General features: G+C 42.7%; 2 protein-coding genes across 5 annotated transcripts; one reads left to right on the top strand and one right to left on the bottom strand.

Moving 5' to 3' along the window:
• Nucleotides 1-1,343: 1,343 nt before the first annotated feature.
• Nucleotides 1,344-4,398, bottom strand: znf668 (zinc finger protein 668). Its single transcript, XM_083932829.1, has 2 exons — nucleotides 4,310-4,398; nucleotides 1,344-3,730 (listed from the first exon to the last, which is right to left on the bottom strand). Exon 2 carries the CDS (start codon nucleotides 3,720-3,722, stop codon nucleotides 1,698-1,700), a length of 2,025 nt encoding a protein of 674 aa, XP_083788955.1. The 5' UTR covers nucleotides 3,723-3,730; nucleotides 4,310-4,398; the 3' UTR covers nucleotides 1,344-1,697.
• znf646 (zinc finger protein 646) lies at nucleotides 2,681-14,908 on the top strand. Of its 4 annotated transcripts, none has more exons than XM_083932826.1 (4): nucleotides 2,681-2,822; nucleotides 6,181-9,008; nucleotides 9,159-10,238; nucleotides 11,283-14,908. In XM_083932826.1, the coding sequence occupies exons 2-4, from the start codon at nucleotides 6,400-6,402 to the stop codon at nucleotides 12,172-12,174; spliced, it is 4,581 nt and encodes a 1,526-aa protein (XP_083788952.1). In that variant the 5' UTR covers nucleotides 2,681-2,822; nucleotides 6,181-6,399; the 3' UTR covers nucleotides 12,175-14,908. The 4 variants fall into 4 exon arrangements, with proteins under 4 accessions (XP_083788952.1, XP_083788953.1, XP_083788951.1 ...); XM_083932827.1 differs by lacking the exon at nucleotides 2,681-2,822 and adding an exon at nucleotides 3,978-4,088; XM_083932825.1 differs by lacking the exon at nucleotides 2,681-2,822 and adding an exon at nucleotides 4,417-4,463.
• The last annotated feature ends 103 nt before the right edge of the window (nucleotides 14,909-15,011 follow it).

The raw sequence follows: 15,011 nt of genomic DNA, 5'->3' as shown, positions 1-15,011 counted from the left end.
ACCTCATAACTGGTTTATTTAGTTTTGTTCAGTCTATTAAAAAAAAACATACAATTTATGCACTGAATGCTGTTAAATTCTAAATTAGAAAAAAAAAAGCATCAATACAAAAGTGTCAGTGTTTAAAAGCTGCATCGTGAGCAATGTAAAAATAAGACTGGACAAACAATAATCATGCCGGAGATGGAAGCCAAAGCATGAATAAACTTTTCTCTGGGGCGGCCCTCATAACACAAACATGTAACTCTGAGCAGACGTCTGTCGAGCATTTGTATATACGTATGAATCTGTCAGTTTCCAAGAAAACAGAACAAATAAGGCAAACAACCCGATCCTCCAACTCCACATCAGGCTTCCCCCATGAGCTCCTCTTCTTGGGCCAGGGAGCGCAGGTGAGCAGGAGGGAGAGGAAAACCAGCATGTAGATGAAGTTACAGTGTCTCTTCTGCTTGTGGAAAAACATCTATTGGAACAGCCTCTGGAGCAGATGCTGTCAGCTTCCAGTTTGGCAAAGTCAGCTCAGCCAGGAAGAGGATCACCAGGCGGACACACAGGGAGCGCGCTTGAAGGTGGTGGTGGCATCCAAACACTACTGCTGAAGTTGTAGTTGCATATTTAAGACAGATCATTTGGCTTTTAATCTATCTTGTATATCATGAGTGTATCAAGAATGTTATCTTTAAGTTTCAAGCGAGTTTGTCATTTCAACAGTAAAGAAAATTCAGCTCATAACATCTTTTGTTTCTTTGGGATTCAAGTAAAAAAAACAACAGAATACTGCACAAAATTGAACAGAATTAATGTGAAGTGTGTGAATGAAGTGAAGATTTTGGCTCCATCTTTTCAATAGGATGTGCAGACACAAAAGAAAAAGCATTAAGCATGACAACCTCCTCCTTTAAGCATTCAGAAATGTCAGCAAATACATTTTTTTTTTTTTTAGCTCTTTATAGGATTGAAGTGGTTCTTGATGTACATCAAGGCACATTAAATGTCATTAATGAGAGTGTGTGTAGCAGTAAGAGAGCTTACCTTTAGGATCTGCAGCCCACTAATGGAATATGTTCAGTTTGCATGCAGTTGTTTACGGGAGCCCGAAATGTCACCGTCACGTGCTGAATGGACTTTTTGTAAGCATCTTCCTCTTAAACATGCTCATGCACAATGACCACTAAAACATGACTGTTTTATGTATTACACATTGTTTATTGGTATAAAATGTAAATGTAAATGAATGATTTACTCAACATTTTTTTAAATATTAGATGATACTAATAATTACACAGTAAAAGTTACAAATTGTTCCAACAAAATGTAAAGTCAAAGAATTTGATAGGCATAATTTAAAAAGCATTTAAAAAAAGACATTTACCTGAAATCACAACATCTTAAGTGATCAGCGTACATATTTGCAAACACTACATTTTTATGACGAGATTACAACAGATACGATTATTTCATAGTAGGCTACTAATAGTATAGTATATATTTTAAAACAATGATACATAACATCTTTCCAATATCATAACAATGCAAAACAGGGACAAAGCGCTGACAAGTTACATGAAGGAAGCTTTATGGAAAAAGATTTCTTGTCAAATAACACTTCATCCGACCCATCGTCTATAAAGATAAGGCCACTGGATAAATATTTGTGGAATAAAAATTCCAACAAAACAAAAAACAAACACAAAAACTTAAACTCCCTCTTCTTTGATTAAGTACTCTGGCAGGGACTGAAAAGCAGTCACAGGTACGGTCACTGGAACTGTCAGGGAAATGGCGCTGGGTTCAACAGTGGAGGAGGAAACCTTGCTGGGGGGTGGGGGAGAAGGAAGCGGGTCAGTATAAATAATGTTTATGTCACTCAGTTGTGTGGCGGGCGCAGAAGTGCCTGCGTGAGTCCGTAAGTGCTTGCGGAGATAGGCATTAAACAGGAAAGCTTTGCCACAGTGAAGGCAGCTGTGAGGTTTGCTGGTGGAGTGGATCTTCTGGTGTTTACGCAGTCCAGATTTGTTAAGAAAGCCCTTGCCGCAGTTGTTGCAAACGTGAGGCCTCGGCTTGGGATGCTGCTTCTCGTGCTCCTGCAGGTCTGCCGGCTCTGCAAACTCTGCCTGGCAGGTGTCACAGACGTGTGAACCCACGGGCACAATTTTGGTGACTGTCAGAGCAGTGGAGTCGACCGAGTGATGATTTTTATGAGCCTCAACTTCATCCCAGCTTCCAAAGGTAGCATCACAGTGAGTGCAGGAGAACTGAGGGAGAGTGGTGTGGGCAGGAAAGCCTGAGGCTGACCCGGCCTCTGGCTCCTGTTGTTCTTCTTGCTGTTGTAGTGGTTGTTGTTGCTGCTGCTGCTGCTGCTGCTGCTGCTGCTGCTGCTGTTGCTCAGACTGCTCAGCTAAGTGAGTCCTCTCATGTTTGCGCAGGCTCGAGGACACCACAAATGACTTCAAACACTCTTCGCATTTGAACGGCCTCTCTCCAGAGTGCACGCGCCTGTGCTTGTTGAGGCTGGAGCGCTCAGCGAATGACTTGTCGCACTCAGTGCAAGAAAAGGGCCTTAGACCTGTGTGGACAAGCATGTGGCGCCGCAGATCCCAGGACGCCACAAAGGCCTTGTCACAGCTCTGGCATTTGTAAGGCCTCTCTCCAGAGTGAACACGCTCATGCACGGCCAGATCAGCTGGCTGCCGGAACCTCTTGGAACACTTATCGCAGGGGTACGGCTTGAAACCCAAGTGGGCTCGCTGGTGACGACGAAAACTGGAAGGGTCAGAAAACATCTTGCCACACTGCGGGCAGAGGAACGGCTTTTCGCCAGAGTGAGTGCGGAGATGAGATTGGTAGGAGGATAGCTGGGTGAAGCCTTTGCCACACTGCTCGCACTGATAGGGTTTGTTCTGGGAGTGAATGCGCTGATGGCAGGCCAGGGAGGAGGAGCGGGAGAAGGCTTTACCACAGTCTGAGCACAGGAATGGTTTTTCTCCAGTGTGGGAGCGCTCATGGTTTTTCAGGTCCTTCAGCTCTGTGTACGTTTTCCCGCACTCGTCACACGCGTATGGCCGATGGCCTTGGTGGTTCCTTCTGTGTTTTCGGAACACAGACGGATCGGCAAAACTCTTACCGCACTCAGCACAGAAGTACGGCTTTTCTCCTGTGTGAGAGCGCATGTGCACCTTTAGTTTAGACAGGGTGGGGTAGCTCTTAGAGCACTGACGGCAAGAGTAAGGTCGCTCTCCACTGTGCTGTGTCATATGAATCCTCAGGCATATCGCTTGCATAAAGGCCTTACCACACTCTGTGCATACAAATGGTTTCTCCCCAGTGTGAGAGCGGCTATGGTTGCGTAGCTCTGTGGGTGTCTTGTATGCCTTGTGACAGTCGGGACACTGAAAAGGGCGCTGGGCTGAGTGAGTGCGCTCGTGCTTTGAGAGTTGAGCCTTGCTCGAGAATGTTTTAGTACACTGAGAACACGAGTGCTGCTGCTGGCGGTCCTTTGCATGTACTGAAAGCTTGTGGCTCCGCAGAGCTGACAGACTCCTGAACGCCTCTGTGCATGCGGAGCATGTGAAGGAAGGTTTGGCTTTAGGAGGCCTGCCTCTGCCGCGTTTTTTTGCAGGCTGATCCCTCAGCAGCTCTTCCTCTTGTTGGCTCTCTTCATCCTGAGCAGGAGGGGTGTACTGCTCTGCAAGGGGTGGGCTGCCAGGCTGAGGAGAGGCCATCTTTATATCTGCAAAGAGATTATATAAAAAAAAAAAAATACACTTGTAATAATTAAACACACAAATCATTAGCACTAAAAAGATTGTGAGAATATTAGATTGTTCCAATAACATTAGGCTTTAGTCCTATAACTCATAAATTAGAACATTAGATCTCACTGACAGTGGACCAGGAAATAATCTGTATAATAACATTATTATAGAAATATGTGGGTGTGCACTAAATCGCAAAATGGCTGGCATTAGGACCTCAGGGACAATAAGCTAACCGCTTTGATGCCGGAGGAAGTTGGCGATGCAGTGACATTGATGTGTCGCTGTGTTTTGAATGACTGGCGTGAGCGACCGGAGCATCAAAGATCACGAGTAAGTGCGACGGTATTAACAACCGGATACGATAATGTACGCTTTCATTTCTCGTTAGCTCTCTCGCTAAACACTTTAACTCGCTCAAAATGGCTGGCTTTAGGACCAGCTGCACCAATTCACTCGACAGTGTCGTCATCATCATGACCGTGGTTATGCGGGGTGGATTTAGCTATATTTAAATCGTGTGTGCATTAGAGAGACACAGAGACATTTCTTACCTGTATCAGGACATTAATAAGTTGGTCTATAAGCCCGGAAAAAGCGCCTACTTTCACGGCTGCATTTACTGTGAGACGCGGCGGTGGCTGTTGACTGTCTGCGGGCTGGGGGACGGCTCTAGGACCATGATGACGACAGCTCTCTGCGAGCCAAGTGTGCAACATTTTAATGCGTGTAACTGTATAAATATCAATGTAAGACTTAATCATTGTGTTAGAACCCCCCGGTAAAACATGGTAGTTCTAGTAAAGTTAAATGTTGTATGTCGTAACGGAAACGCGTGCCAAGCTGAAGAGGAGATAACTGACAATCAGTTTAAGTAGCCTACGTAGGCTAACCTAGCTGTCACTGGTAGCTTCTTTTTCTTTTCTTTTTTTAAATTTTAATTTAATTTTAATTTTAGGTTCAATAAAAACCTTACTTTTCTGACATTCTCCAGAGTTATACACAATTGTATTTTTAAATGTAGAAATATTAATAATAATAACAACAAATTAAAAATGTACAAAGAGTAAAACGTAAAAAAAAGAAAATAATGTATTATTCATTAAAAATGCCTACATAATCGTTTTTTTTTTTCAATTTTGTTTTTAGTTTAAATATTTCCATAGTGATCAAATATGATTTTAAAATATGATTCTTTAAAAATATCTAAAAGGAGGTTGGTTTGTTTGGCTTAACAACTGTCATAGGAAGCTAACGTTATATATGAGCATTAAAGTTATTTTTATTTTGTATTTATTTTAGTGTAATGCTTGACCTGTGGTTACTTTAACACCGATCTTGCCGCAGTTGGTACTAACTTTATCTTTTAGCCGTTAGATACTTTCGAGACGGAAGTATTTCTCTGGTGCACATTTCCTGTTTCCTAGCAACAAGCGCAATGTGGAAACGGGGATGGAAGAAGAAAAAAAAGACAATTGGAAAAAGGGGGTTGCCCTCAAAATAACGTTTTTAAAACATGAATGAAAATATATCTTCGGAGGCTGCCTTGGAGTTACTTGTACCGCTGTAGGTATTTAATTTGAAGCATTTGCTAACGATGTGATTCCGCATTTAAAATGACTTCCTAGCTTTTTTGGTGCAATGTTTGTTTAGCTAGCCACGATTATGCTAGCTGGTAGCGCGCTAACGTTTGCCCACCAATTCCGTTAAACAAATGTAGCCGTACTTAATCCGATCGGTCTTTCTTTTTAACCCTGTTGGATACGAGTATGTTCATTATGGTTTTGTCCATTATTTCGGAAAAAAAACAATGTTTGCCGTGGCAATAAATCCATGTAGAGAGGCGTTTCCCGGTTTATTGACATAGCTACTTCGATTAGCCTGCTGGTGCAAAGATATAGCATAACATGCTAGGCTGGTTACCTTTTCTACTTGATACGTTTCTTCATGATGCTGGTTATCTGCTACTGTTGACGTTTTAAAACAAATAAACGGCGTTTCCCCAAAAAGGTTTATCGATTTTAACAGATTTAAATTATGCCCTTGAGAGGCATTATCATTATGAGATGCTCACTGTTGCTGCAGAACATGCCCCTTTTCGGACACATATAATTAATGTATCTACAAATGTTGTTTATGACTATTATCACTTTATAATTATTTTGTTTTGTTTGTCACACCTGCTTTTTATTTTTTAAAATGTGTTTGAAATAAAGAAGAATAAAATGAAATTGAAACACTGACAGGGGTTTGACGAATTGGATACGTTGTCAGTTTGATTTGTAGAATGATTGTTTGAAGAATAGACGAGTATCTTTGCGTGATAGGTTATTAGTAGCATGAATACACAAATGATTATTGTCAGGATATACATTGTTGATGAATTTACCACAGCTCTAAATATTATCTCTTCTGTCCTTTACAGCTCAATTTGCCCGCTCCTCCTAAATTCAAGACACTCTCCTAATTGTGTGCAACTGGCTCTCAACATCTTCTGCCGTGTTACCTCTCTGGACACTCCTTGGACCATATTGTAAAGAACGATCATCTTTGTGTATGGGACAATAAAGGCATCTAATGCATTTCCCTCCTGCATATTCACAAACTCTGTGTTTGGTGCACTACATTCGATCTCTATCTTGTAATGGCAGTGCAAGACCGTGGCAGGACAACAGGTTTTCCATGCAAAGAATGTGGCATGGTATGTCCCAGTATGCCCAGTCTGCTCAAGCACATGGATGCTCACCTTGAAGAAGAGGAAGAACGCAAATTTAAATGTGATGAATGTGGACGTGGTTATAGGCATGCTGGTAGCCTAGCTAACCACAAAAAGACTCATGAAGTGGGTTCTTTTCAATGTAACATCTGTGGTAAAGACAACTCTAACGCTTTGGCCCTGAAGAGTCATCTGCGGAGCCACACTTCACAGAAAAAGTACTCCTGTGACGAATGTGGGAAAGCTTTCCGTCTGGCAACACAACTGACTACACATGAGAGGGTTCATTTTGCCAGGCGAGTAAAGGAGAAGACGTATAGGAAGGTAGACATGGAATATGCCACGCATGAAAATGAATATGAAAGTGAAAATGATCCTCCACATCATCCCTGTGAGCAGTCAGACAGTACTAGGATTTCTACAGAAAATAGTCCAGCTGAGGACAAGATGGAGGCTGATTATAATGAACAATCCGAGACCTCTGATGATGCAGTAAATCGACCTTTCAGATGTGATTTGTGTGACAAATCATACATACACCATCGAAGCCTGACCAATCATAAAAAGACTCACCAAGTCGGGATGTTTGAGTGCACAGTGTGTTTCAAGCTGTTCAATAACATGGCTGCCCTCTACAGCCACCAGAGATCACACAAGACAAGAAGCGGGACAGAGTCTGATTCAATGGGTGGGTCGTACACAGGCCCACCGCTGGACCAGTTTTCCCCTCAGAGCCAGGATGCTCCAGTAAATTTTTGCCATTTGTGTCAGGTACTATTCCCCAGTGATGAAGAGTTCCAGGAACACATCCAAATGCATAACTCTTCATCTCTATCATTTGGGCTCCAAGATACCTTGTCAGAGAACCACAATGTATCATATGACAACAGTATTGCTTCGCCTGAGTCTAATTTTTATGCATCTCCTACAAATATTCCCTCAGTATCATCAATAGATAATCACGGTGGCTTCGATCAGCCACAGGAGCAGATTAGAAGTAACGGTCATGTGTACTCTGATTGCTCCAATCATCAAACACCACCTTCCAATAGCACTCAGGGAGAACCCCCTATCATAGACACAAGCATTCTCAATCCTGCTCTGACGCACACACAGAACGCTGACAATTTAACTGAAATGGACGAGACTTCAACTGTAGATTCTAACGAGCGTCCGTTCAAGTGTCAAATCTGTGGTAAAAGCTACCGGCACTCTGGGAGCCTCATCAACCACAAACGGTCACATCAGGTCGGGATTTACCAATGTTCCATCTGCAGAAAGAGCTATCCTCACCTGGCCGCCCTCAAAAGTCATCTTCGTCTCCACAAAGCTCAGTCATCATCTTTTGGCCTCAACGCTGAGGGAGACTGGCTCTCCTCAGAGCCTCTGACTCTGGATACCCAACAGGGCTGCTTCTCACCTCAAGATGAGGAAGAGGATCACACCCATCCTGTGCTTGGTATCGATCAGGATAATGGAGCTGACCACAGCACTGGAGCTTTGTACCATGAGCAATTTAATCAGGACTTTTCCCAGGACATAACTGTGCATCTACCTCACAATGAACACTTGATGCAGAGACACATGTGTGCAGACTGTGGTGAGACATTTGCAGATATTGCAGGGATTAAGTCGCACAGTTGCCCACTGCTACAGCAGCAACATGACACTTCTAGCAGTGACTATAACAGTAATGTAAATTTCCAGGAAAGTGTTGGTCACTGTGCCATTGAAAATCCAGGAAGCCATGTAGAGTTCCATGGTCAAAATGGTAGCCAGGACCAAAGTTTCTTTGAACAGAACTTCCATGACAATATGAGGAGTGATCAGTTGAATGGTGTAGAAGGAGGCGATAATGCTGACGAGGAGGATGATGATGGAGATCTTTATCAGTGCTCTATATGTGGAAACAATTACACCAGCATGAGGGCTCTCAGGAGCCATCTTCGAGGCCACACACAGTCCCATGGTACTCCTGCAAGCTCAGGGCCTTCCTCCATGTCCTCCCATGAAGAAAATAAAGATGAAGAGCCCGGAGAGATGATGATCTGTAGCACATGTGGGGAAAGTTTTGCCAATAAACAAGACTGGATCACTCATCAGCTTTTACACAAAAAGGACGAGAATGATATTGCTACTCATTTACATATGAACAACAGTGATGTGTCCGGAGGTAAGGAGGAAGCACAGAGTATCATCTGTGGCAGCTGTGGCATCTTCTGTGCCAGCTACCATCATCTTGAGAACCATGGCTGCACAGCTGAGAGGACAGATGAGTTGACACTTGGAAAAAATGAAATGAAAGTAAATGAAATTACCCAGCAGGGAGACACAAGCCACGTCAATGAAGCTGCTGAAACGGAAGATCGTCAGTACAAGTGTGATCAGTGTGGGCGTTCATACAGACACGCCGGCTCCCTCCTGAACCACAAAAAGTCCCACAAAACCGGTGTATTCAGATGCCTTGTCTGCCAGAAAAGCTTCTACAACCTGTTGGCCCTTAAAAACCATCAAAGGTCTCACTTTGATATTAAGAGGTCAGTTCCATCATTAATGCATGTAAAATTCCAAATTAAAAACATGCCTGTAGATTTTCTTTGAGTTTTTTTGTGTTGCAGATTTGTTTTGTCATCATGCCTTCCTATTTTGAAAACAGAATTAACCATTTGCCTTGTCTTCTCCCCCAGGCATACTTGTCATGAGTGTGGGAAAGCCTTTAAAATCCAGAAGCAGCTTTTGAACCACCTCAAAAGGCACAAAGAGAACCAAGCCAAAATCCAAGATCTCAACAACCAGATCCAGGCTCTCATGCAGATGAATGGGACCAAGTCAGATGGAGGAATGCAGTCCTTAACTTCAAATGCCAATCCAGCTTTTACCTCTTCTCGACGCTGCAAGCAACTGCCTGGAGGGAAGAATGGACAAACAAAGTGTGAAACCTCAGTCAAATCAGAGGACGCAGGTGACCCACGGCCTTTCTCCTGTGACCAGTGTGGGCGAACATATCGCCACGCAGGAAGTCTGGTCAACCACAGAAACTCTCATAAAACAGGTGAATATTACTGTTCAGTCTGTAACAACACATACTCCAATCAACTAGCAATGAAAAACCACATGCGTACACACTTTGCATATAATAAGCACTCTTGCCAAAATTGTGGAAAGGGCTTTAGAGGAAAGAAGCAGCTATTAGCTCACGTTTGTGCAGACCTCAGAAAGGATGGGGCCGGAAGCAGGAGGGGCCTAAAATCTAGAGCCTTTAAGTGTAAGGAATGTAAGCAGACCTTTCTCTTTGCTGAACAACTGACAGACCACACCTGTGATGGACCAGCAGGCAGCAGTGATGTGAAAACAAATATGTCTTCACGTAAAGAGGAGCGGCCTTTCAGGTGCAACATATGTAATCGCAGCTACCGCCATGCAGGCTCACTCCTGAACCACAAAAACACCCACAAGACCGGACACTTCAGTTGCACCTTCTGCTCTAAGCCCTTCACTAACCCCATGGCTTTACGCAACCACACACGCATCCATACACAGAAGAAAAAGTATGTGTGTCTTACGTGCGGAAAGGCTTTCCGCCTCGCCAGTATCCTGCACAATCACCAGAGGGTCCACAACCGGGTGGCGAATCACTTCAGCTGCCGTGCGTGTGGAAAGAACTTCCAGGGCAGGTCTGGCCTGAAGAGGCACCGCTGCCGCAGAGGCCAGGAGAACTCCCCGAGAGCTGGAATCCAGCAGTCAGAGAGGGGGGACAAGTGCTTCATGTGAGTTACTGTCTTATATAGAGTATGTATGTTTGGTTTCGTCTTTTGTCATCAGTCATGGTATTTTTTAAAATATATTTTCTAGCTACAAAGCAGTCCTGCCGACATATAGATTTGCCATGCCAGTCTATGAATTTGGAGATAAGGCGTGTAGTTTTTGGCTCCGGAAGGTCGTCAAGCAGCTGCCACACGGTGAATCTCAAAGATCCAGTCACGTATAAGAGAGATGCCGATAGATCATGATGATAAATAAAGATTTTTTTGCAAGGATACTCTAACCTTTATAATTCCGAATGCAGCAATGACCTCGGACCCTCACATACCATCTTTGACAACTTGTCTTTACCCAACGTAAACAAAACGCCATTTTGGGTGCGGACAATGAGATTTGTGAAATCGTTATGGCCATTAAAAAAAAACATTAAATACACACGCGAAAGGTCTCAAACCCTTAAGATATGGTAGCCATGTCTGGATTTTTACGACTCTGCAGTAACCCCCTCGATAAAGAGCAGGATTGAACCCATAAATGTCTCACTACAGAACATTTTCCCTCTCCTCCCCCTCCCCCCCCCCCCCCCCCCCCCCCCCCTTTTGTTTGAGTAATTAATACAATTATTTGATAATGTAGTTTTCCCTCCTTCATCTGAATGTAATCTTGTTACTTGTAATCCTATGGGTAAGTGGGTGGGTGGTAGGGATGGGAATGGGAACATATTTGATCAATAGTTGTTTTGTGGTAATTGGGTGATGAGCAGGTGAATTGAAGTCAAATATATGTTTTGTATTTTTAACTCTTGTTGGATAAAAACTTTGAAAATAAATAAAATTTACTTTCAAAAAAACAATCATTATCCAACTGTTATTTTACTGATTTGGTATTGACCTCAAAGATCCAGTATCGGTCAGGATATTATTTTGAAAGTATAATAATAACAATAGTACTTTTCTAAGTAATTTGCAGGTTCACTGTTGTGTAAAATGCTTTGAGTTTAACTGTAATATCGGGCATTGAATGTGAACATTCCCATATCCCTGCTGCAGGTGTGACCTGTGTGGGCGCTCCTACCGCCACGCCGGCTCTCTCCTCAACCATAAAAAGACACACTCTGAAAACCTCCACCACTGCACCATGTGTCTCCAGACATTTCCTGATCCTCTCACTCTACAGATACACTCCCAGATGAGGCGTCACTGCTGCCCAGAGTGCGGCAAGACCTTCTGCCTGGTTGCCCACCTGCAGAGCCATATGGAGGTGCACTCAAAGGACCGGCCCGTGGTCTGCAGCCCTTGCCAGCAGAGCTTTCCCAATACAGCTAGCTACCAGCAGCACCAGGACATGCACCACAGGGCTCAGGACCCCTATCAACAAGGCGTGGATGAACCTGTAGATAACATCTGCTGGGACTCAGGAATAGATCCGACCGCGGGGATGGACGGGATGGAAAAGCAGGTTCCACCACCTTTGTCTCATATCCCAGGAAGCATCTCTAATTCGCAGAAGAATAACGAGTCTCCTGACACGGAGGAGAAGAACCACGTGTGCGAGCACTGCGGCCGCACTTACCGCCATGCCGGCTCCCTCCTCAACCACAAGAACAGCCACAAGACGGGCTCCTTCTTCTGCTCCGTCTGCCAGAAGGAGTTCACCAACCTGATGGCTCTTAAGAACCACAAGCGCATTCACACAGAGCCCAAGCGCTACCAGTGTCTGGAGTGCGGGAAGGCGTTCCGCGTGTCCACTCAGCTCATATGTCACAGGCGAATCCACACCAAAGAGAAGCCCTTCGCCTGCCTACTGTGCGACAAGAGCTTTTCCAGCAAGTCAAACCTGCGGCACCATCAGAAGATGCACCAGAACACCCAGACCTACGACTCCTCTTTTAGCATGGATGCTAACGCGTTCATGGACTTGGACATGGGGTCTTTCCTTTGAAGTCAGATTCCAGAGTGGACAAGAGAAGAGGGCATGCGGTCCTCTAATTTATCTGTTATTTATCACTCTATCAATAATTGTAAACCAGTATTTTCAGAAAGTGCTCCTTGGTCCTGACAGAAGCTCTTTTGAAGGCATGCAGGTTCGTTTCTGACTTCCAGTCTTACCTCCACATACAGATAGTGACATCGCTCAGAAGTGGTGTTGTGATTCATAATTTTTCCATGAATACATAGGATCCCAGAATACTGATGAAAATATTAGTCGCCGCTCATTCCTCAATGACAAACCAACCAACCAAAGTGAAGAGAAAAGTACAGCCCGGGTCCACGTAGGAACATTAACACAGATAACATGTTTTTGTAAGACCGTACTGTTCTACCGGTGATCACTCTTCTCTTGCTATATCTAATTGTGTTCAGTGCCTCTGTAAGTTCCTTAGGAAACAAAATATACAAACTATATTTATCTCTGAATCCTTTGCCGTCAGCGCCGAAGGACTGCTTACTTTCCTTTTGGATTTCACATAGGGCAAGCCTGCTGTTATTAAGTCAAATACCTCTAGGTGTGTCCAAAGGTCAGTGGCAAAGTGATTTACTGAAATCTTATTATCAAGTAAATAGTCGTACTGCTAATTATATTCAAGTTGAGTGACGTATGCTAAAAATGGATGTATTTATGAATTCATTCCTGTTATTTTATGTGCATATTTTATTAGAGAAGCTTTTTATGAATGTTGTAAAAAAAAAAAAATCTGTCTTCTAAAGCTCATGTAGCCTTTAAGGAACGTCATCAGTCAATTAGTATTTACTTATTAGTTCTTAGTTACAACAGGCAGGAATGAATGAGCCAAGCGTTATTGGCAGCACTCAGGGTAAGCCTTCAAAAGGATCATACCTGATGTGTAAAACATTGTAGATAATCAGGTTCTTAACTGAGTAGTTTCTTTTCACTTGTGCCATTTCAACACTTATAATTTAGCTGGTGTAACGGTTGTCAAAGTCACTCCGACATTTAGGTGCGGCTCCACATGCAGTGCATGCTGTTGAATTATGATCCATCTTGAACCTTTGAGAAGCACCCGCTGTGTTGAAGTGCCAGTGCCTAAAATGTAAGTCAATTGTAGCAGTGAAATGTGAACAAACCTCCTCTCCCCGTACACGTTTTGTACTGTACACCACCATGTTAATTTTTATATTGTCCGCCACATATTTCAATGTTTTTTTTATTTTAAATCTATCTTCTGATTTAGGGACGCACCGATCAGACTTTTAATCCCAACACCGATACCTGATCCTGATTTGAGTCAATATGTCAACATCCGATATCTGTGCATCCCTACTCTGATTTGTGAATCTCCTCAGCAACAGTTAAAACACCGTGGAGAGGTCGAGAAACAAAGTATTGCAACAGTGAGGTGAAAGTGGTTCCTTTTTGTCTCCATGAATTTTCATCCCCCACAAATGCTTTAAATTAATTAAATAGATCGATTTTATTTTCAAGAAGAAAAGAAAAGAAACGTGGCCAAAACACCTCATTTCTCCCATGCACAAGTATTACTGAAAACATAACAGGGCTTTATGGATCTACAAGGATGAATCAGTTTCATCTTCACTGTTGAGTTGATGATTCACTTTACGTTCTGGGAAAAATGTGAAATTATTCATTCTCTGGAGCCTGTTTTTTTTTTTTTTTTTTTTTTGCCATGTTTTTGTTCCTTAAGTGTAACACAGGGCCATCTGAAATTAGGTTTCCTTTATGCCTTATACATAACATTTCATGTATGAGTATGTCTGGCACTGGTCCGAAGCATGAAATACCTCATGGAAAGCCCTGCCTACTTAGCAACTGCTACTTAATGCCTCATGAAGCTTAATTGTAGAGAATACACTGTAACCATAGAGATAGTTATCAATTGTAAGACGAGTAGAATGGATGAAGCATTTTGAGGATTAGGATTTTAAGGTTTTACTTTGTAGTTCGCAGACGCTGTTTCCTCCATAAAATAGCTGTTTCTCTGCAGTTTGTTGATTTCAGAGTTATATTTGCACATTTGTAGATGAGACACTTGTAGCCTAAGGAGGACAGGGAGTCTATAATAAAGCAGCTGACCTGTTGTCATCTGTCAGTGTTGGCGGGCAACAAGTCCGCTGTTTGATAGTTCACCTCAGCTACTGTGCGGGTTCGAATATTTAAGCAATATGCTGAAAGTATTGTTTCAGTGCATGAACCGAGTACATCTCACGTGTTTTGTCCTACCATTCTATCGAATGCAGTGGCATCAGATTCAGTGTACTGACGCAAGCCTTGATGAAACATGACAGCTTGCCATCTGCCATTTTACGTATATGTATTAAATGTAAAGGTTTAGATGATCTTACTGTAACATATTCATATGCCACGGTAGCCTACATGTAAAACCACAAATGCACATTTGAGTTAAAACTGTAAACTTTTTTCTTTTTATGATGTTCTCCATCTAATCTCCCTGTGGCACTTAACACGTTCACTCCTCTGCCGTTCATCACAGTCACAGCCTGGTATGTGTGGCTTGTGTTAATCTCAGAGCTCTCTATAAATATTTGAAGGAGAATATCGGTTGGATCTATGTACATTCAGATTTTCCTTAGCAGGAGAAAACTGCTAGATTAGCTATTGTGTAATAATAATAAAAAAAAATAAGCATACAGTATACCACATGCTCTGATTTATTGGATTTTCAGTGCTCAAAAATGTCTGCTCACTATTTAATTCATATTTATATAACTATTTTGTCACTCTGAAACGTAGATTTTTACTTCTTTGTTAGAACCTAGTCTAGAATATAAGCAAATTAT

The sequence above is a fragment of the Echiichthys vipera genome, assembly GCF_963691815.1.
Source record: "Echiichthys vipera genome assembly, chromosome: 18".
In the NCBI taxonomy this organism is placed as follows: Eukaryota; Metazoa; Chordata; class Actinopteri; order Perciformes; family Trachinidae; genus Echiichthys; species Echiichthys vipera.
This window is presented reverse-complemented; position numbering and strand designations above follow the sequence as displayed.

Coding starts and splice junctions, on each gene's coding strand:
- znf668 (XM_083932829.1), bottom strand. CDS start 3,722: ATGGCCTCTCCTCAGCCTGGCAGCCCACCCCTTGCAGAGCAGTACACC.
- znf646 (XM_083932826.1), top strand. CDS start 6,400: ATGGCAGTGCAAGACCGTGGCAGGACAACAGGTTTTCCATGCAAAGAA. Junction 9,009..9,158: donor TCTCACTTTGATATTAAGAG/GTCAGTTCCATC, acceptor CTTCTCCCCCAG/GCATACTTGTCATGAGTGTG. Junction 10,239..11,282: donor AGGGGGGACAAGTGCTTCAT/GTGAGTTACTGT, acceptor TCCCTGCTGCAG/GTGTGACCTGTGTGGGCGCT.